Below are 24166 nucleotides of genomic sequence, written 5' to 3'. Positions count from 1 at the left end.
CTTTTCCACTGATCAGTCATTTCATTCAAAACCAGTTTAACACACCGGGCCCTGCGTATCACACTTGGATAAATGTGTTTTTCTACCCTGCCAATATTGACGGCGGTGCCACTGGCCGAGGAAGCTCTTTAATTACGTTGAAATCCATCCTACCTTGTTTTTCCATTTATCGTCAAGCTTAGTGACAACTGCAATACACTGGACGCATGAAGATCATGTGGTAAAGAGGCAAGAAATATTTGATGTGGTCATATTGTTAAGGTGGGTGAAACAAAAAGCTAAAGACTCATGTTGGCAACAGTCATCTGGAACATAAGGTAACAAATTGGTCAAAGGTCAAAGAGATCACAGGAAGACAGGGGGATATGACATATTACTGATAAATAAATTCTTTCACACAGGTGTGCTCTGTGTTTGATGCTGCAGCCTGAGGCCCGGCAATTGGATTTCTTGAAAACAAGGTCGTTAATGACCAAAATGATCTGTTCCTCATGCAGCACGCCTGGTCCTAATGGTTATGCAGCGTGGGTGGATATGTGTTCATTAAGTACATTTCTGATCAGAGCAAAGTAGTGGCAAAGTCATTAGGCAGTAATAACAAAACGGCACTTCCTTCTCTGACGCCGAGCGCAGAGCAGCCCACACACATGAATTAAAAAGGCTTCATCGAATATGCTTGCTTCAAAACCTGCCGGCTGTCGCAATTGGATTACACAGGAACATTATTTCTAGTAAAGAGTGTTGCACCAGAAAACAACACGGGGAAGCCCATATTGTCATGCCACAGGTAAATATAGATTTGTCTGGCAATTCAATAAGCCCCGGGGTTTACTTGATCTTTCCACATTTAAGTCGTCAAGGCTCACAAATGAACAGTGATGGAACGTCTGCCTTTTAGACCACCATAGAGTTCCCATCTCATTCTGCTTTTGTGCCCTTTCCCTCCGGATGGAACGGTGCCTGCACCAAAGATACAACACAACACCTGTGTGTGTTTGTGTGCGTGAGAGAAAGACTTGGTGTGTATGTTATTTCTGCGCTGCTCTGCCCAAGCAGACAACCCCCTAATGTCAGATGACTGAGCGCCACTACACAGCAGTTGCTATGGTTACCAGCCGGGTTCTGTGTACACGGATACTCATCGCAATTTTGATCTGCAGCGAAGCGCTGAGAGGAGAGCAAGAGCCCCGCGAAAATCGCCTACCCACCTTCAAGCACACACACATACACACACACACACACGTGTGCACACTTTTACGCACAAGCTCTTGTGCAGGTGCCGCATATGGGGAGAAATATTTACATATATGCGCATCCACAAATGTACTTGCGCCACCCACGTGAAGAGATACTCATTCACCTTCACCGAGCACTCACAGTTATGTGCTTCATATAATTAGAGTGAGCACGTAAGCAAACACAGCCTGCTGTGCTGAATTATCTGCCCCACCAGAAGTAGCACAAATCACAGTGGGTGATACACTGGGGTATCTCGATGCCTAGAAACCCCTCCAAAGCAACCTGTGCCTCACTTCTCCTCGACTGTCACATCCACTCTGTCTTACCCTTCGTCTGCCTATCTTTCTTTCTGTCGGCTTGCCTCTCCAAGTTTCTTCGCTTTCCTCTATCTCACTTTTTCACACACACACACACACACACACACACACACACACACACACACACAGAGGCAGATATACATACAGGGCAGATTGGGAGCACTCAGTCAGAGCAGAGATGAAAGAGAGTTGAAGCTGTGTCCATGCCAGCAGAGCAGTGCGAGTGGGGAAGTGATGAAAGAGAGGCTCATTTAGTAAATTGACAGCTCCCTACACGATTCTTCATCTTTTTTTTTTCTTTTTTTTCACCATGAAAGGCCTGAATCCTTCTCAACTCCAGGCTATTCTCACCAAGCGCGAGGAAACCGTCACATTCCAGCACACATTAACAATGACAGTGTTAGCACTTTAGTTCGGATCCATCTCCCTCCTTCCTCCCACCGCGGCTCCATTCGGTCCACAGACGCACCCTGGGTGTCAGTGTGAAGCAGGCTGACTGTCAGTAATCTGATGTATAAAGTTAAGTTAGGACATGAAAGGAGAGCTAGACAAAAAAAGTCTGCTTAAAGTGGAAATCAGCACACAACGTATGGATACCAAAACTGATAAAGACACACAGAAGCTGTTGGCATTTCACACCGCATCATTTAACCATGCGGGACATATTGTCCAGGGGTTACGTTGCATGCATCCCAATTCTAATCAGTCACTGTGAAGTCTTTCCATATTTTAGGAAGCTAATACAATGAGGCCTGCAGTTGCAGGCGGCATGCTGATCATAGCTAACGGGCTGCTGCCCGGTTCAGCCGAGCGGCAGACATCTTGCTAAGCTGCGAGGAGGTGCGCATCAGAAATGGTGGGTAGGCAAAGTTTTCATTTTATTGATGTGGTGTACTAAAGCTGTGCAGCTGCTTAAACCAGCACAGGACGATAAACGCCACTGAGGTCGATTAAAATGTTGGTTACATGGTTGGTAGGACATCAAGTCGTGTCCTCTTGGAATATGTATCCAAATGAATGGTAAACGGTAAATGACCTCGCTTTTATACAGTGCCTTTCTGTCCACTGACAGAGGGAGCTTTTACAGCCACATCTATCCATTTGCTCACACAAGCACACACACACACTCGCACACAAGTGCCATGCACTGGGAGCAACTGGAGGGTTCAGTACGTTGCTCAAGGACACTTCGGCATGTGGCGCATTCCGGGGACTGAACCACTAACCCTCTGGTTCGTGGACGTCTGTAACGTAGCAAGAGGTAAACCACAGTGACAGCTACTGCAAAAACACCACATCTGCTACTTTTTGTCCTTGAGAAATGAACCTCCCTCGCATACACTCAATCACGTACACGCACATCGACACAAACACACACACACATCGTTGACCTGGCAGAGGCAAAGGAGAGTGAGCTACACTGTGCCACGCATAGGCCATAGCAGTGCAGGAAAGGCTGAACTGCCAAACGGCTGATCCACTGGCTTCAGTGGGGATCGAGGTAATTGCCTTAAAGTGTGCCTCCAGTGGGACCTGTATAAAACAGGTGAGTGAATGTGTACATGGGAGTGGATTAATCAGCAAACCAGCCTCTCTGCCTAAGGTAAAACCAAACCGCTTCACATATCCAGTTGTGGAAAAGTCAAATGATGAGTGTTCAGATGGTGCTGGGATGTGTGGTTTGACTCATTCATATCCCTCAGAAGAGGAAATACTTACCAGAACTCTGCCAGTGAGTGTCTGAGCGGAGATCATGACACCGGCCCAGTCTTTGACGGACGTCATCCATCCCACTTCACTGGCTGGTACCTCCTCCTTCTCATCAGTCCCCTTTGGCTTGTCTGTTGCCTGATTGTTGGCCGGGTTGTTCACCTTCTGAACCTCCTGGAAGACAAAAATGATCATCTCTGTGAGTGAATGGAGCAAAGAGGATGGGACCTAGGTAAGACCCCCAGGGCCAGGCTGGTTTGTTTACAATCAACAAACAAATTATGTCACGTCAATCTCCTGCTGTAAAACAATATCATGTTATTTTAAGTCTTCTATTCTCATGAGCTTCTGCACGTCTACATTCATGACAAGCTGCAAACCTCTGAAGGGGAAAAAGGGGCTGTCACTGCAGCCATCATGCCGCGATGGCATCCATCTGCTCTGTCCTGATTATGTGTGTTTGATTGAGTGTACAACTTGGACAATGACTGAATGTATATGTAGTCGCTCTAGTTGTTTTGCCCATATGGCTTTTTAAGTTAATTGTTCCTCAGGGTAGAAAGTGTAAAAGTGCGGTTCCCGTGCAGGCCTTTTAACGTTCCTGTATGTGTCTGACTGAGGGAGCATAGTTGCGTGGCAGTTCAGTGACATGATTTCCCTGGCACAGTCACTGCATGCAGCTGTTCCTCTACAGCAATTCACTCGCCCCTGACTTGACACAATCAGGAGCTCAGCTTCATGGAAATTGAGCAGATTTCCTTGTGTTTTACAGCCTTTGAAGTAACAAAATTTTGCACTTGCAAAGATGCATAAGCACATGTGTGTGTGTGTGCGTCACCCTCAGTCTCATAAAACCTCGGGGTTAAGCCTAGCGAATGGCGTCCACAGAGAATCCCTGGAATTGCAATAACTTTTAAGCCGTTTGATGGCGGCCCATTGGTACATTCCAAGGAGACAGGCTCGTATTACCACAGGGTACACATGCAGCACTTGCAGGAACAAGCAGTGTTCGGACAAGCGGCCATCAAAGAAGATTATGTGCTTTGTCAACAAAGGGAAATTTGTTTCGGCACACTATACATGACAAGTTTGTTTTGATGACGCCGTAATATCCAAAATGCATGACACAAATGAAAATGATTTGACTCCGTTTTTACACCGTGCACGTTTTAGTTCTAGGAACTGTATGGAGCCACAAAGGGATGCCGCTAAAGGCCCGGCGAGCGCCGAGCTGACCGACATGCGTCCACAGGCAACGCAAAAACAGTGGAACTTCTGCAGGGCTAAAGAGCTGTCCTATTACAGATGAGCCCAAGAGGGTGCTCTGTCCATTTCAAGCAGACTGTCTGGTCAAATTGGATTACATTTGATAATGATATGGCATGGACACAGCTGCCATTTTCCTAATTTCATTCCAACCCCATAACAATGCCAATAAACTGGCCCTAAAAAAGCCTGACTTAGTCATCAGATCATTATCTGTTCCTGCCGTTGGGCCTCTCAGGACTCCAGTGGATAATTCGGTTACTCATGCTTTATATACTCATTAAATGGTTTAGTGTAAGGAGACTCACAAACTTTTGAATTATTGTCATGAGTGCGATCTGAGGCATTTACTTTTTTTTTTTTTACATGAAATCAGGGCCTGATCCTAAACGAAAGCTAGAAGCATTAAGAGAAGGGTGTGAGTGAAGAAGACTGGGGATCATGGGATTTAGATATAGCTTTGGGTAAAGTGCTGTGTTTGCCCTAATGGACGTTAATTATCTTCCATTCCACCAACTCGGTTAAATTTTTCAGATTTCAAACTACTGTATGCTTAAACCTAGTCCTAAATTAATTCTGGCTTTCAACAATTTAATCCTAAAACTTATGTGAATTTTGGTTTGTTATCTTAACGTTTCACATTATACACGTTACCATTACCCCATAAACAGTAAGACTACCTCATAAAAAAAAGAAACACTCATGTAAACAAGGTCTGCATTTCAGACTCAGATCAAGTTCAAGCTACTGTCAGAAAATCTTACAGTGAATGAGTTCCAGCTGGACGAAAGCTGGAGGATATCAGATAAATAATTAAATGTGTATATGTAACTAAATGTGCAGGCTGCATGACTAAGATTCTGTCTTCTCTTAAACTGCCAACCAGCCGTTGTCCATCACCCGCGTAGCCAGCACGCGTCTCGCGTGTCACATGCTGCAAATACTCAGCAAAGTGTGTATGCATGCGGGTCGCCGTGCACGGGGACGACTAAAGTTTCACTCCGAGTGGCTGTGTGCCTGCTCGATAGCACTCCAGACATGGAGTATGTGTGCTCAAGTCTGCGACCGCCGGTCGCTTCTTACCCAAAACTGCCTCGCTCCACACACATGCTGCACACCACACAGGGAAGACACCGAATCCCCTTGCTACTGTGTCCTCCAGATTGGTCTTCAGGGATGCCTTAAATGCCTTCAGACATCTGTCCAGTCACAGCAATTTGGTGGTAAATACTGACTGCCAGGTTCTGGGTGCTACAACGCAAGGACGCGACATCTTCATAATTTAGAATTTTAAAAATACAAAGCCTACACATATTAGTTTAAGTTTGTCGGTTTCTTTAAATAAGTGTTAGAGATTTCAAGAAAGGATTTTGTATTATTTTATATTTCAGGTAATATTCTCTCTGTGTGAAAGAGACATATATACTGGTGCACACCTAAACTTAAAGGATATAAGACGACATTCAGCAGCCGTAATGTTCCACTGAACGTGCATAAGCGTGCAGTGGAGCGTCACACATGAATAATAGATGTAGTCACAAACTGATGGCTGGGCTGATCAGAATAGATAGTAAACAGGGTATTTCTTCCAGTTCGTTTGTGTAGCCAGCGGTCGGTTAAGCTCAGGAAGAGAAGGGCACTGAGGCAGACTGTTATGGGAGAATCCATCTGCTGGCTATATATACACACCTGTGATGTCAAACCGGGAGGGAGACAGACAGAGAAGGAGAGAGACAGGCATAGAGGGAGCAGCCGGAGTCAGGAAATGTGTTTATGACCAAACTCAAAAGGGGGACCAAAAGATAGAATGAAGAAAAGGCTCAAAATCAATGGATGCTGTGCTAATGTGCACTCGGCGGACGGACACCAGCTCAAGAAAAATGAACCACACAAAGGAGGGAATCAATTTCTTACACTGTGTCTGCACCATGTTTATTAGCTCACATTTGTTTGGTACATTCATTAAGGTGAAAAAGGGACACAGAAACATGGGTTTGTACTTTATATAGAAAGATGCAGTATATTCCACATTTCACTCAAAGAGAGCCCTGCTTTCCTCTCCTGCTAAATTCTTTTGCCAACGGAGACGGACCAACAGGTTTTGCCAGTTGGTCCGTTGCTAACTAATGGTGTGCGGTACACTTCTGATGGACATTACGCCATGATGAACAGAAGAGCAACAAGCAACAGCAACGAAGCCACATACATAATCTGAACACCGTGCATTTGAATTTGTTTACAACAAAATAGCTCTTTAAGACTATCAAATTGTATGCAAAGGTATTTGTTTCTCTATATTGGCTGTAATGAGGCTCATAATGAAATCTAAACAGCTGGTGCCAGACTTATATTTTAAGAGGACCACTATGGCAGACTAGAACAGCATCACACACTTTAAATCAGCACGTTAAATTATTCCGGGAAAAAAAAAGAAGTAGATTCAGTATGGTGATGAAACTAGCGCTCACCAACCCACTTTTATGCCTTCAAGGAAGTAAGCCCAACAGTTTGAAATTGCAGAAAGAAATTGCTCAGTTCTTATCAATGTTAATTCTATAATGAGGTTTGGAAATATCATGTAATAAAACTGGAATTAAGTGCCAGTTTGCACAAAGACAACTGAGTGATCTGAGGTAACTTTTGCTCATGTAAAGCAACACAATACTGTTTAATAGTTGTCTTGTCTTTCCTGGAGCATTGTTGCAAATACTACGTATGTGGTGCCAGGTTTTTTTTCTGTTATTTTCAGTTTGAAAATCAATTAAAAGAATCCTTAAAAACAAGCATTTAATGCTTACACTTTCACTCCCATTACCGCGCTGAATGTAAATTGCCTACCTACGCAGTTTACTATACCATCTCCCATAGCCATATCAGAAACGTATTCAGTTACAGCTACTTCAAGTCAAACAAAGCAAAGTCTTCAGGTGGCAGTCACGCAAGATGCAATCTATTGGTACCCTGCTGTTTGGGGAAAAGCACACTCAACATGAGCAGCAAGGAATCAGATTGTGGTTGAAATTGTTATTGACAGACTTGTTTTAAAGTAGAAGCAGCCGCTCGAAGAGTGTTTACTGAAGCATTAAAGTGCACTTCCCTGTTGTAACCGAGGGCTCTCTGAAATGTCAAGTGCTTAGACTTTAAGTTGTGTTTTTTGTTTGTTTTTTATTGTCTTATATTTTGCATCTGCATTAGCTTCTATATATTTTCTGTGAATCTTGAGATTCCATTCTTCATCTCATTATGTTCAAGCACAGCTTCAATCCCACCTAAACAAAATGCAAATTGATTATGCATGATAAAGCACAAACAGCATTTAGCCAATCGTACGCTTTATAGAGCCTTGCGCACTTGTTAAATCTTCTATTTAAAATGTATGTAGTTCATCTTCCTACTTCGAAAAGCTTTTTATAACAAGAAAGATGAACAGTGTTAATATTAGGATTGTACCAATTAAGGAAGCACACAGGGGAGGTCTGGAAATAACGAGCGACAGATAAAACCTGACACAGGACTGAGGAAAAAGAGAGGATGTGACAGGGAGAAATCTATAGGACAATGAGACGGGGGCTATGGGGGGAGAGAACAAGGACACCCAGTCGAACACGGAGGGAGGTAGAGGGGGAGAAGGGAGCGGCGCACAGACAAAGACGTGGCAAGACAAAGACATAAACAAGTAGGTGAAATACAGGCAGCGAGACAGATTAGGAGCGAGATAAATGGGAAGTCGGACAACGGGGAGATGGAAAGAAAAGACAGGGGAGCGAGACAGGGACATGCCCATCTGACTCTGCTGATCTAACAGGACTTGGCTTTAACGCAGCTGTTCCTCTGGCTTTCGTCCGCATCGCTGGGGAAAACTCTATTCCAGTGTGGGAGGCTATTTATAGCTTCACCCCGGGAGACGTAAAACTAGTGAATCTCATAACATGCTCTGTTCCCCTGTTTGCTATTTTAATGCCGGTACAGTTACCCAGTGTCCCTGGGTTACAGATCTACACTGGGTCACAGCAAAAAGGAACGAGAGGGGAGGAAGACTGAGCCTCTTCACATGCTAATTCACAGGCATACATAAACAGGTGCAAGGCGGAATCTGACAACACCATGTGGAGAAAAGCTGTTATTTCTGTGTGTAGGTCATGTCTAGTGAACCATATACAGCTAAGGAGGGCAAATGGTACAGGCTCATTACTGCGAGCCCATAGGAAAAGGCAGCGAGTTGGGTGACATACATTCACCCCTGTCACAAGGAAATCAGAAATTAGTGCTATAAAAGTCATATACCCGTAACACAGAGGACAAACTTCAAAACTGAAATAGACCATTCTGATTTGAGGTGCTGAAACTCTATAGGCTGAAGCCTGCTGACTACGAGGTAAAGGGTTTACTTGGGCTATCATGTCCTTTATTTAGGGATTACACAGGTACAGCCCCGGAAAGCAATCTTGTCAGGACAGCATCCATATTCAACACCACGGTCAACAAAAATCCTCCACACAAATGTAATTTAGAGGCCGTGTAGCAGCTGAGTACATCTGTGATATAGCTGATACTGTGAACACATCTGATACGTGAAGAGCAACCTAGGAAGCTGTCAGCTATCATCGCATGGCTTAGCCAGTGGGGGCAACGGCGAATGTTGCCTTCTGGCTCCTCGTGTAGGAAACAGATAATATCCAGATGACAGACAAGCATTGATAGAGGCAAGTATCTCGTCGGACTATTTCACAGCCAGTTTAAGCTCAACAGTTTTTAGGTATTTGCCTGAGAAACGTTTTAGCCGTCTTACTGACTGAACAAGACAGGGCATTTTGTCTCTTTTGCTCTTCACAGTGCATCCAACCAAAGCTTGCTCAAACATGACTGGTCAGCTTTTGGGTTGTCTACAGATTCTGAGATCATATGAGGAACAAGTCCGCTTTGTTTACTTTTTATTCTGTTGAACATGTTTTGGCAGAGGGGATTTGTTTGTGGCGTTGTGCACCAATAGCCGATGAGCCTATCCGGAGACCGGCGAGCACGTTATCTCAGTGTGATCAATGGTCCCACCCACCAAGGCTATCGGTGTCACTAAAAAGCTGGTCCATCTCCAGAATCACATTAGCCCTGCGCTGCCCCTCTGTGCCAGGCGTATTTTGAGAACTCCAGGCCGTAGTAGGATTAGATGATTTGTGGACTACATAAACCGCATCCGCGGTATTGGCAAACAGAAGGACAAGCCAAAGGGTTTACATCCCTCCGCATCTCGGCTGGACAGCACGTTCATGTGCGCAACAGGACCGGAACTCATTCCTCCAAATGGCTGCACTCCAAGTACACTTTTTCTCCCTACTGCGAAGTCTCCTCGGCTAGCACGGAGAGAAACAATGAGGCAGCGATATGAAAAAGCATAGTGTAAGCCTGGCAGCGCATGCTGTCTAAAATGAACGCTCTTCCATTCATCCCGCCGCTCGAACAAAAGACGACAGAATAAAGATATGTGTACATTAGTGGTACTCCCTTACAACTGGAAGGGGAGTGAAAGAAAAAAATACACGAATGTACAGTCCTGTTGATTCATAACGCTGTTCTGCACCTCGTCCATTGATACAACATTTCAAGCCCCAGTGGTCGGGGATAAAAATAGACAACACAGTGAATTGTCGGATACTGAAAGGTCAACACTCGTCACCCGTAACGCCACTGAGCTTTATCATCTTAATGTCAGCAGATAATAGGCGGCCGGTAGCTTAAATGAGGGGCATAAAAAAGTTGTAGGGTGTACAATAAAAGTTCACAAATGAAAGCTTTTCATCGGATGTAAAAAGGCCTGGCTAAAGAGCAGAGAAAATTAGCAAATGTCGGGCTATCTCTACTCCCTTTGGACGCGGTTGTCTGACGGCAAAGAGCTTTATCTGTCAAAAGACCAAACCAAATATCACCGACCGCATGTTTCATGTAATCTGTTACGTGTCTAAGAAGTAAATGGCAACACAGCAGTCCTCAAAAATCAATAGCATAATTTTCCCGGCACTCCGCAGCGCTCTAATCTAGAGGGACGGCTGGAATTTGCCACAATCACCTCTGCTCCTGTCCGTGAACAGTAATTGACCTTCAACAAGGTAAGCAACTGTCACTCAGGTACAGACAAGAACCTCCTAATCAACAAATTTTCCAGCGGATTAGTCTGCAAGCACAGATGGTGGCCTCCGTAACTGCCGCGGACACCGGACGTTAGAAAGATTTATGATCTCAAAACCCAAAGACCACGAAAACAAATAAGAGAAAACATAATTACTTCAATGTAGATGGAGGAGTGCAGATTTAAGCAAATGACTGTGCAGAAGGGAGAGAGGGGTGTGACTGATTGCTATGTACCACCACAAATCGCACTCAACATGTGTGCATGCAATAATTGGTCATTTGATTCTCGACAGGTTTCATTTATATTATATTTCCTCACCAGCTTGGAGATGGCGTGTTACTATGGCAATGCACACACAAGGCTCACATTCTTGTTTTCTATGCAAATCAGGTCTGAATGGAAACACTTCATTTTGGTCCATTTAATAAAACTCTGCGAATGCGACTGGTGACATGCGAAGAATTTAGAGGCGGCGGTTATCACGAAATGAGGTGACGCGCATCATCCACGTCAAGTCTGTGTTTCTTTGCGTGATGAAAACATTCAGCGTTCGGTGCGTTAAATGATAATAAACATGTATCATGAGCCGGACCGTAGCCTACATTGCTGTTTGTTTTCTCCAGAGGCGGTTCATAGCATTTTAAGCGCATCTGAAAGTAGGTGGAATGAAAGAAAGGAACACGCTTGAATGACATCAGCCTTTATCATACTACAGCCGTCCATGGAAAAACCACCTCAGGGTAATTTCCGCCATTTTGGTAGGCCTTGTGATTGAGCGTTCCAAGATGAATACACAGACGAGAAGCACCTTTAAATATAGTCAAAACATGTCCTACAGTATGAAGGCATTTATATATTTTTTAAAACCTTTAGTCTGTGCCTTGAATTGTAGAGCATCTGTATTTTTATAACCATTTTTACAACTAAGGGTCATCAGAACGACATTGTCGCTCTGGTGGTGCCCGAGACCACCAACCTTTATCTATTCAGCTATGCCCTGAAGGTTGACTCAATTTACTGTTACTGCTTTAACAAATGCGACTTTCATTCATTCAAGGGCACTTGACAATTTCACGAGTCTGTGTGTGCTTATGTGTGAGGCAATGATTGATTTCTATTTCATCGGGGGCTCGGTTTGTGTCGCCGCCGCTTACCACACCTATGAATCAGGAGGTAATAGTGTGCGCCGATCTCAAACCAACCAACCCAACCAAAGGGAGGGGCTGTTTCAGAACACATATCTGTGGTAACAGAGCTCCATCGGGAGCTGGACATCATCAGGTTCACAGAGCCGAGAGGTCCGCTTTTAATACAGCATGCGTTTTAAGCACATTCCGGCAGTTTATTGTGATGAATTCCTGAAATGCTCAATGAGACACTGAATGCAAATTGGAAAAATGCAATAAAACGAACACTTGCAGTTAGTTAACACTGTAATTTTCTTCATCTTAATGCATGTAAAATTTGTTCCTGAGTCTGCATTTCTTGTCACTTCAATCATGTGGACTATTGCACATATAGAAAGAGGACAAAACGCACTCTTTCAAACAGTTAAATAAGAATACAAGAGAACTATAATCGAGATCTGCAAAGTCAAATTCAAAGCTTTGTAAAAACCTTTTTTCTTCTGCTTTTGATCAAGTGAGTATTTATTGCCGTCTTTATTCAAGGTCCAAGTTTTGTTCCTTGTCAAGTTTTGTTTATTCAATGAGCCATTTTGAAGTTGTACTTACAAAAAAAGTTTCCTCAATCGTTTTAGCAAACTGATCAGCCCATTTTTTCCCCCCAGAGGCTTGTTCCCTCCACCCCAGAATTCAAAAATCAGCAGCACGGAGAACAACAACAGCAACAGCTACAAGAGGAGCCTCATCAAGCAGTCACCTGTCTTAGCCCTGATCTCCTATTTCCTTCAGAAGACTTTAATGAGCTTTCCTCCTAAAAACGGACGGACAGCTCGCTCGCTGTCAATAGGAGACGCGGCGTACAACAGACAGATGAAATCGAGGGCTCCATTACCTTCAGCAGAACAGGCCGTTTAGGTGAGAGAGGAAAACAAACAAGATGGTAGCTATTGCCCTAATTGGCTCCCTGCCGTCCAACCTGCACTGATCAATGAACCCGCTCTATAAAGAGCAACATCCAGATATGACAGGCAGATGAATTTTTTAACAGGGAAGTGGTAGGCAGTGCACTGAGGTGCAGTACTAAGGGTGAACAAGGAAACAAGCAACAGAGCGTAGAATCAGGGGTCAAATGACTTTCATAGTTGTGCGGGACTTTTACAGGTTAATCACTATCTTTTTCAATTATTCTTTATAGTTGCTGGAGAAATGCTCATGTGTTTTACCTCAACCTGGTTTTCTAGTGCTTAAGAAAGGAGCAACATGCAGCAACTAAGAGGACTAAAAGCAGCTAAAAGACGCATCCAAGAAAGGTCTGATGCTCCAGATAAAAGAAAGAAAATCACTGTTGTACACTGGAAACAATCCTGCACTGCAGCTTTTACTTGTGTAGTTAGAAGCACAAACCAATTACTCCGACTTTCTTTATACTACTCAGTCATGCAATCCTTGCTGGCCTGTGCACTCTAATGTAATTCCGTTTTAAAAAAGACATATTGCCTTTAGGAACGTGGAATGAGGAGACTTACAGATTGTTCATTAAACACCATATTTCTGCAAATAGTTGCCAGAGGTTAAATTTACTTCAAGAGGCAGAGAGTAACAGGTCTTTATTTGCATTAGAGGCTGGCCTCTCACTCTAGTGCACAGATACACGGCCCTCTACGTTTCCAGTGGACAGAAACATTTGTTTCTTAATGGAGCTTTTGCTGTGAAACATTCAGGATTCGCACATTACCATAAACAACAGCTGACAAAGACACTGGCACACAAAGCGCCCACAGTGACTGAAATGGAACAATACTTTGGATGAGTAACCTAGAACAACAAAGTGTTGAAAATAGCACGGTTATTGTTGAATTAAACTAAAGCGGTAGCGCGTGTCAATACTGACATGCAAATTACACCGATCAGGCATAAGATTAAAACCATCTTGCTGATAATATGTAGGTCTCACTTGTGCCTCCAAAACATTTCTGACACATCAGAGAATGGACATGGGTCTTCTGAGGGTGTCCTGTGGTGTAGAATGTTGCTAGTGGGGGCCCCTTTGAGTCCTTTGGGTCGAGGGAAGGGGCCTCTGTGGATCATCCCAAAGACACTTGATCGGTTTGTCTAGTCAATTTGGAGACCAGGTCAACACCTTGTGCTGTTTTGTCAGGCTGCATCCTGCTGGTGTCACCGCCATGTGGTGGGGGTACCTGGTATGGTCTAGGTGGGTGGTACATGTCTAAGTAGCATCCACAGAAATACCAGGTTGAAAACATTGCATGTCACATCAGTTATTCATTTCATCCATCAGTGTTGATAATGTTGGTGTATATGAGATGATGCATGCTAGTTTTACCACCAACCCGCATTTGGAGGATGGTTTTCGTTTGTTTGGGTCGACCATGGTCCTGGCCATTATCTTAGACTCAGCTTTTAATTGACCATCGTCATATTTGAGGAAATAAGACATCAAAAGTCCAAAAAGAACTATACATGGTTTATTTACCACAATCCACTAAAAAGTGGATTCATCAATATTTAATTGGGTGAATCAAATACTTTCTTTGTGTTCTTTCTACCTGATCCAGAAACAGCATGCACATGTAAAACTAAACGCGGGTAAAAGATATTTATGGATTCAGTCAAAAAGAAAACAGCTTTAATGAATCAGTGACTACCGACTCCAGCTAGAGAACAGCACATGGCCAGGAGAGGTCGTATGATGGGAGTGCTGCGGCGCATGCATAAGATATGAATGACTAAGTATGAGTATGGCCTGTCCGCACACCGAGCTGGCACACGTGAAAATATGCAACATGTCTTCTGCCAAACGCTTTTTATGAGCTATGAATCACAAGATTGCAAAAATCACTTCATATGGGAATTACATGTCCAGGTTTTCTGTGATAATAACCGCTGAATGCTGAGCTCAGTGGCAGATTAATCATTTTAACACAGGGCAGTGGATCTATTCGAGCATTATTTTTGATGAATTATTCTAGTTTCCTGTCTGTCTAACCACTCCTCTCTTAACAAACATACTTACCGCAGCATGCAACCATGAATTAACCATTTGATACATCTCTCATCTTCCTGTTGTACTTATCTTCTATTGCCTTCTATGTCATCTCATCTCCTCGTTTCTCTTGCCAATTCGCTTCTCCTCTCCCATTTCGCTTTGCTCTCCCCCGTCCTTTCAGTTCCACTCCACTCCACTCCACCGGCTTAAGAGAAGCCTGAAGAGACCAAGGAGATTAGGCTCTCTTTGCTTGAGAGACAGGTCTCATTACCTTTATCTTCTCCCACTGCAATAAAACTCTCAAATCTTTAACTGATGCCAGCCGCCGCACGCGAATATTTGAATTTACTCGGGGAAGCTCAAGCCACATGTGTGATGTGGAACATTAGCAGAAGAGTCTGAGCGGGTTTGAATTTTAATCAGTTTCCCCAGTTAATTGTTTGGCGAGTATAAAAAGAGCAATTTGGCTAATGTGGAGCATTAAACAAAGCTGGATTTAAATTCTTCCTCCCTGCAATTTCCGAAAATATGTCGATTAGGTCCACAAACAGTGTTACGCACAATACAGGGGTGCTTGTTAAAGACTGTAAAAAAGGCAGTCATCCGAGTCTAATGACTCAGAGACTTGCCCTTGATTTGAGAACAGCTCAGAGGCTGACAAATGGAAGTGCAAATGATTGTCTAACTCTAGGCTCATTTAATCATTTTAAATTTAGATCTCACGCCTCCCACTGGGGAAAACAAATCAGCTTCCTTCATACAGAATTTGCATGTTTTAAGCCTGGAGTTAGGCAGAGGAAACACGGAGAGGACACTGTGGATTGTTGTGGCTCGTGTTCTCCTATCTGTCCAAACCAAGGCCCTCAGTGTGTTCCACAGGGAAGGTTGCGTTTCTTTACTGTGATCCCAGACAGGGAGGACTTTGACCTCGGCTAACAAGATCTATTAAGTAGAGCTGGAGTCTGGATGAAACATCACAACAAGTTGGTATACAAGCCTACAGACGGCCAGCGTAATTATGCAAGATGGCAACGCAGCAAACCAATCTGTGTTTATGAGAAAGGTCATTGCCTATGGAGGTACACTGGACCGAACTGCACAGCATTAAGCCTGTATGTGATGTCAAGTGTAAAGAGGGCTGCGAGGGAGGACCGAGGCATCCTCTCTGCGTCTGTCTCTGACTGTGTGGTGTTCAACTTTACAGAATCAAAGAACTTTCACAATAGAAACAGACACTCTCGCTGGGATCTGCCTGCTCCTGTTAGTGCCCTTGTTGTTGGAGTGGGTTCGGGATTTGAGGACCTGAGAAAAAGTATTGCGGGAATTGCCTTTCGCCCAAGGTCGAAAGAGGCATTCCCCACGATGGTGCCGCCGTGTTTAGGCGGGTAAGGGGAAGAAAACCACATCCCTGGAGTCAGCAATCTGACCTATGCAGGGTTGGTACACGCTCAAACAAGCAACACAGAAAAAAAAAAAAATAATAAAAAATGTGTTGTCAGGCTGTGTTGGAAAGAGTTCAGATGGGATGATGTGAAGACTGAATCAGCTCTTCTCTACTGTCCTCACAGTGTGCACTTGATCATTGCTGTGCTATTCAAACCCAAGGACAAGTCAGTGGAGCTGACACACGGGATGGGTTATGGCCACATTTACATGACAGAGGGGTTTACTTTGTGAAATTACAGCAGCAGCGCAGGCAGTTAGGAGGTGCCAACGCACATGGCGGCTTGCGAACACGTGTACTTACATCGATCAGCCACAACATTAACACCAATGACAAGAGAAGTAAATAACCATCTTGTGACAATTTAATGTTCTGCAGGGACCTGGGATTCATGTGGCTGTTACTTAGACATGTACCATCCACCCAGACCAGACCAGACACACCAAAGCAGTGACACTTCTTGATGGAGCCATCCCCAGCAGGACGCAAAAACCATGAAACACTGCACAAGGTGTTGACCTGGCCTCCACATTCACCAGATCCCAAACTGATTAAGTATCTGTGGGATGCACTGGAATGAGCCTGATCCACAGAGGCCCATAGGCCCCAAAGGCCAACACCACAGGACACACTCAGGAGACCAATAACAATTAGAGGGACCAAGGAGACCTACACAATGTTAGGAGGCTGGTCATAATGTTATGCCTGATCGGTGTATGTGAATGGCACAATGTACATCATCTCATAATGAAGGAAGTTTACATTTCCACCACATCTTTGTTTCGAGCAAGCCTCAATAAGCCACTCATCTAGATGCATTATGCCCGTCGCAGTGAAATAAAGTCCAGCTCATGATCTTCAGTGAGGAAATCCACATCAGTAATCCCCAGCCTTAGTGCACCTACTTAACCGGCTCTGGGTAGCCTATGAAGGTTTACTGTAAGAACATCTTAGTTGCCTCTTGCCTAGCTAATAGCCACTGTTAATCAATACCCATGTAAGTGCTTCTTACAGCTCAGCACCAGGCTCATTTGTCAAAATAAAAGCTGTGAGAGCCCAAGGGACTAATCAAAAGGAATGAAGCAACGAGGAAATGTGCAGCTTGGAAACGTGAGAAGGAGTCAGAGAGGGGCTGGGGGTGTTGGGGGGGATGCAGCCGTGGCTGGAGCATGTTCAGCAGCAGTTTCGGATTACACAGCATTCAGTTTCTGAGATGCAGCTTCTATTTTGCGACAGAAAATATTTTGGTATTGTGATGTCATTTTTTTCACTGGGTTCAGGAAATGTTTGACATGAGCGATGTTGTGAACAACTACGGGAGCCTGACCACAGCAGCAGATTTTGCAATTTAATGAAGTAAAAAAAAATAATCTAACATGCTTAGTGAGTCATACTGGCTGGAGTTACTTCACTTTTTAGGTTCCCAAACTATCTTAGGAAGTTGCAGCTTCCATTTAAGAGTTGAACCTAAACCTAAATTCACGGCACGGAGCAGGATAAGATCATGACGGACAAACGTCGCTCTCACAAGAGCAGCCCAGCGCTCGTGGCTTGTCGCTTAGCAACAGAGACCTGGCGGGCAGACAGTAGGTGTGTGAGACAAAGCGTGTGGGAGGGGAGGTTTGGAGGGAGGGGGGGTGCAGAGAGAAACACAGAGAGACAGAAGCAGAGAACAGAGGCAGGCTGAGAGAGAAAGAGAGGAGGTGTGACGCCTGTGGGGGAGACGCAGCCAGTGTCAATAAACGATTGTGTGGGTTAATCAGAAATGTGACAATTAAACCCGTGGAGTAAACACTGGTGTGAGTTTTAATTCCATAATGGAAAAACTACTTTGACATCAGGAAAGTCATTCAGAATTTGTTTCAAATATAAGAATTTGATCATTGATTCATTGTCAGCAGAATGTAATACTGGACAGTATTTCTGTGTTATTTACTCAACCAAAAAAAAAAAATGGAAGGAAAAGATAAGAAAATAAATCCTTTAGCTGCACAGCACAAGATAAGACAAAATTACGTTTACTTTCATTTGCTTCATGTGGTACTCTTATCTGTTTTTTTTTGTTTGTTTTTTGTTTTTTTTAATCTCTGGTCACATTTGCTGTTTACAGATGTTCCATTCACATAAAATCTTTTTGGCATGTGCACAAAATGAAAGCACAGAGGAAAATGGGAGTGAGGTACAACATAACACAGTAGCGTCATCAAACATCAAAAAAGGGACCAATGACAATAGACCTTTTGATCAGATCAGATTTGTTCCATTTTTGACCTTCAGAATAATCTGTTTAAGGAGTTGACATGACAGATGCAACAGTCACAGAACAACTTTAATCTTGTTATAAGGAAGTAGTACTAAATGCACAGCAGTTCGCGTTATTGTCCGCAAGGTTTCACCGCCACAAACCCGGTAATCCAATCTCAGCGCCGATCATCCCGAATTCCTAGAAGTAAGCCGCTACGGAAAATGTCCATGATTGGAAAAGGCCACTTGGCAATGTGAAATGTTATGACATTCAAACAGCCCCTTTGAACCCACCGCTTCTTTTTCGAACACCTGCTCCTTTTTGCTGCCATTTTAAACTTTCTATAGTAACTGTAATTTTTTTTTTTGTGGTTTTTCAGTTATGGACAAGAAATGAAAGGAAAAAAATTATATCAGCTGGAAAAAAAAGAAATGACTCTAATTTCAGCTTAAGAGGCCAATTTGATATGACAATGTTAATACTGTAATGATTTGTTTTGATTTAAATTTAAATATGAACCGAAGTCAGCTACTTAAATAGTCATGTGATCAGCAACCAAAAATGATTAGAAATGTTGCCTTTCAGGAAATTAGGAGGGAAACTTGGCGGCGCAAAGCTTCTAAAGCAGTCGGTCTCACAGAGCATAATCTGTGCCAAAAGTGAAACCAATTAAAACACAAGAAAACTGAATAGAAAACACCCAAACTGTGTAAAGACAGTATGTAAAAAAAATATATTGGGCCTTTTTACATTCTTTTAAATACAGATTTGTTCTACTAATAATTTACCCAATAATACTTTACATCCGGCACAAATAAAAATGTACATTTTTCAACTTTTCAGCTGAAATGTCAAGGTTAGGCATTTATTGTCCTCATTTCCGCGTTTTAAAGGTGCAGCAAAGCAGCACAAGGGTTAGGGCGTTCTAATAATGCAGGTGGCAAAATACCAAAATACCATCACGTTATTTTTAGCTCGGCGGAGGGTGAAAAATAGTCCAAGTGCAACCTTGGTGCACACTCAATCCTCGCGGCCTAGGCTTTACAAGGCATATATTCCCCCACATTCGCCACCAACAGCAGCCAAGTCTCAAGGAAATGTCAATGACATGGAGAGATCTGCGCCAGAGTAACTTAAGAATGCCACAATTCACATCGGGCTTTAACGTGGCCGATGCATGTTCCGGCCTCTTGAGCCGACGTAAACCCAGTGCATGCTTTACGCGCTCCGTCATTCTGTCTCAGGGTCCTCCGACTGTTGATCTCATCCCGTCAGTCGGAATTCACTTTTTGGCGTTTTACACATCCATTTGGAAATTCCCTTGTTGGTTTAAACAAACATCTTGTGAGCACTATACAGCAGATCTGCAACATTTATGGTGTCAAGTTACGTTTCAGCAAACCCATTACTGGAGACATTTCAAGTCAGTTTTGTTCCAGAACACTAGGTTACGTGTCGAAGCGGCATCTGCCAGTCGATCAGCATCGCACAGCTAAACACTCGGAACAAGAGACACTCTACGACCAACTTGACGGCGGAAAATATCCAAGAGGCCTCAATAATGGACCCAAATGACAGCACTCTAATTCAATCATGTGCTGCCTCCGAATACCCCCTCCCTACCATCTATTTAAAAAACCCCGTTCAACAATGACAGACCAAGAAGACTCCAATATGCCTGAAAAAACATTACGCAAAAGGAAAGAAACCAAACACCCCGGGCTCTCTCGGTCTGGCATGTGTATTTCGGTATGTGCAGGGTGCATGCCTTTGCGTGGCCTTGGTATGCCACAAAGACATATTTTTTTGTGGCTGTCCTATTACATACAGCCGTGTTCAGACACTTACATAGTCCGTTGTAAAGAGTAACGCGCTCAAGCAGAATGTGCCGCCACGGAGACATTGCTGAGATTATGTAGTTACAGTAGACGCGGTTCATTATGCGGCGTACAGGACATAGTGCTGATGAAAAACAGCAAAGCCACAGCCTAATCACATTTCTTTCACACAATCCAATTCCACCCACAAAATTACCCCAACACATTTTCTTATCTTTTTGCCCGCATCCAAAGGAAGAAGGAAACCTATTTGAAAGGTTTCACAAAGGACCGAGGTTGTTTCTGTTTCTTCTTAATCAGAGCACACGGGTGCCCCACAGCTGTTGTTTACTATTAAAGCAGGATTAGGGCCGAGTTCTCCCCACAATGCCTGGGTCTTTGAAATCATTTCAAGTCTGGAAACGTACACAACAAAGAAGGACACGGGCGACCGGTTACAGTCACTACAGATTGGCTGCTGTAACGAATGATATTTTTTCCGACACGCAAAATGCAAGGTGAGGAAACAACCAAGAGTAAACATTGATAAAGTATTAATCGACCTGTGTACTGTATATATATAGATGTATATAAAGTGCTGTGTATTCTTATTGATTTATGAATATCAGGGTAAAGAAGGCCACCTCTCGGCTATGTCCCGGTCCCATCAATAATGCAGCTGCAGTATCTGTGTCCACACAACAAATGAACAACACATTGGCGTCTCCATTATTCATGAGAGATTCTACCTGTAGCACCTCAGTTGCATTATACTGTATGGTTCCCAGAGGAAGATTTGTAGCAGCTTTGCACAAACCATTAAAATGTATCTATACTGACATTATGACCAGCGAAGCTAAGGCACTGATGCTGCATTTCTTTGATTTAATTACAAAAAAAATCATTGCAGTAATGACTTGTAATCACTGCAATGCATGTAGAGTAATGACCAACATAAATACATAATTGTGCAACCCGTGCAACCCCCACTATAAATTGGAATAATACTAAATGTAATATAAGATGAAATAAGGAGTAAATAAAAATTTTTGGTTTAAAGATATCTGGCAAAAACAAAAGTCACAAATAAAAAGAGGGAGCTCCCAGCTGTTGTGGGATACTTTCTGTCATCTTCTTCTTTCTTGGAGGAAAACAACAATCTGCAGCTCTAATTGGAACGATAAAAACAAAAAAATAAATAAATAAAATTCAATTTGCCACTGAACACTTTTGACAACCTTCACTTTCAAATCCCAGAAAGCTCATTGCATTTACGAGACAATGCTCAAATCGTTTCAGATAAGGAGCGGCTTATTAGACCCACGCGCCTCTGTTCTCCCGGGCGAGCCCTCTAACGTTACAGGCGTATTACTTTCGCTGTGTTACAATAAACGACCCCTGCTCCAGTACGAACCTGTAACCAGCAGGTCACGGCCCTTCAGGAGGTGAAAACTGGGGCAGACTTTATGACGTGGAGCACAAGGCAAGGCAAACTGCAGCACTGCTATAATTAAGAGTGATAATATATACACGTACGTATGCATGTTAAATTGACATCAATACAAAACATTGTGGAAATCTTTTATTCAGGGACTATTAACATCCCGGAGTCTCCACCGTTTGCATAGCAACTGGGCCAGACTAAAAAATAGTCCGACGCTTAAAATAAAATACATGTGAGTTGTACAGATATAACTACAAGCTAACAGCTGTCGAGAGTGGAGATAAGAATCGATCTTCACAGATTAAGAGTAAAATGTTGAACTTTTCTGTGAACTGCTCATTTGGCCATTTTCCGAAGTCTAAGTTTACTTGTTTCCAGCTCCTCAAACCGTTCTGCACGGCCTCCGTATTTGCGCGCAGTGGCTGAGTGGTTGCACAGAAGAGCGACCCACCACCTGCGTGGCATACACTGGCTAAATGTCAGACTCCTAATACTGCTAATGGTGTGTGTGCGTGTGTGTGTGTGTGTGTGTGTGTGTGTGAATAAAAACAGCAGGGCCTTGAGAAAGCAGTAAATCACATTATGCATTGCAATCTCTATATATCACAGCCACTGCCATCCTGCCCACTGGCTTCACACCGCCGTTCCAAGTCCCCTCTCTGTATTTCACTCTTCTACAAAGACTGCCGAATCTCAAGACGCTGCGGGGAAGCAGTATTTTGTGTGCAAAAGTGTCACCTTGAGTAGATTAAGTGTAACAAAGGCGCTTTTTTCTTTGCGTTATTGGACTGCGGTGTGGGAACGGACATAGCGGCTAAACTATGGCAGTCTGAGCAAGGCCAAGACGGAACCTCTTTATCTATTTATAACGGGGAGACGTATTTCTCGACTCGTATGTCTTTGTTCTTATCGCCTAGCATGAATTTTTAAATCGCATAAACCCTGTATTTCTCACACCCACACATACACCTCGCCAAGAATGGGCCGCCTTGATCGACGGGGAGCATGGCAGCGATGGTCAGAGGCTGCGTGTCAGGGTAATTACAGAGCAGCCATTGAAGCGGGCCAGGGCCAGTCCCGCAGGAAGAGGAAACGGCAGCGGCACGGCTTGGGTTTTCACCTCACAAGTCCACCTGCGCCGCCACGGTTTCCGTTCACTGGACTGCCGGGGGGTGGGGGGGAGAACGCGCAGAGATGCCCCGATGTCCCGTGACCCTCGTCAACTTTGACCCTGACCCCTTTCGAAGCAGGTGAGAGATTCCCCCTCTGGCGGCACACATTTTTGCAGTTTTACATTTCTGATCCTCTGAGCAGAGGTCAGTTCCCTACATGGGTAGGCAGAAAGCACCATGAAATGAAAGAGAAGAGATGCAATTCATTGCTCTTGTGAATGGTCACAAACAAACAGCTTGTGTCTGTTTATTTCTTCCTTGCCGTCCACCTTTCCCCCCTTACAGAGCAGAACTACAGATGAGTCTTTTCCAGTGTTTTACAACCTGTGTCGACTGCGATATCACTTATGATCCGCCTCCGTGTTTTAATGTAAATGAACCAGAGAACGGAGAAATGTGAAGAGGCTGGGGACGGCAGTGAGAGGGGAAAAGAGGAGATGCAGATGGCAGGAAGCAAAGCAAATACATATGTAAGCAAATACAGATGACAAAAAAGGGACATAAAGTCAACAAAAGGAGGGAAGAAGTGAAATGAAAAGAAAGGAGATAAAAGCCTGTGGCATTCTGAACACCTGCCAGAGCTCTTCTGTTGCTCATGTTCACCTGAGACAACGTGCAAGAGAGCTACAGCTAAGCTCAGCTGTCTCCGATTCCACCCGCTCCCCCCTCCCGTTCAGAGATCAGAGCACAGGGCAGTGAAACTGTTCGGAACGACATCCATCCATTGCCTCTGTCCATCAAAGCAGGCCAATCATTATACGAGGACATGAAGCATTAAATTAATCTGAGTAAAGTTCTTAACTACTTACATTCTACAGGAAAGTGCCAGATAAGCTATAATTGAAGCTGAGTAACGTGCGTAGAATGAATTTGATAAAGACGTGTTTATGGTGGGCATTTTTCAGCAACACATTTATGTTCTATAAGTACTTAAGTACGTATAGCAGTGTTCATTGTCAGTAGCACGGTTTGCATTCGTGTGCTGAATTCAACTACCATCAAACACTCAGTGTATTGGTTCACTTCCTTATTCTGTTCTGTTCTGGTCACTGGACTTCCCGGGGCTCCAAAGCTGTAGCTTCTCCTGCTAACCATTCATCTACTGCGACCTCCGTTTCCCATTAAAACAGCTGAACTTGTGAAACGTGAACGACAGCGGATCCGTTTTCGAAATTACAGGAGACAATTGTGCAAGAAGCGGTGGTCACTGTGAGAGTTACTCAGAAAGCATCCGGTGGCCTGCAGTGTGAGCCCCAT

The 24166-nt window shown here is 43.8% G+C and overlaps 1 protein-coding gene across 22 annotated transcripts in view; it reads right to left on the bottom strand.

The window, feature by feature from the left end:
- kcnma1a (potassium large conductance calcium-activated channel, subfamily M, alpha member 1a) overlaps positions 1-24166 on the bottom strand; it is a 134019-nt gene that overhangs the window by 95820 nt on the left and 14033 nt on the right. For all 22 annotated transcript variants that reach the window (XM_047603057.1, XM_047603058.1, XM_047603060.1 and 19 more), the window contains exon 2: positions 3276-3440. In XM_047603057.1, the coding sequence (XP_047459013.1) occupies positions 3276-3440 (165 nt within the window). The remainder of the gene's footprint in view (positions 1-3275; positions 3441-24166) is intronic.

The sequence above is a fragment of the Mugil cephalus genome, chromosome 13 (assembly GCF_022458985.1).
Source record: "Mugil cephalus isolate CIBA_MC_2020 chromosome 13, CIBA_Mcephalus_1.1, whole genome shotgun sequence".
NCBI classification, from domain to species: domain Eukaryota; kingdom Metazoa; phylum Chordata; class Actinopteri; order Mugiliformes; family Mugilidae; genus Mugil; species Mugil cephalus.
Note: the sequence above shows the minus strand (reverse complement) of the source record. Positions and strands in the feature narration are given on the sequence as shown.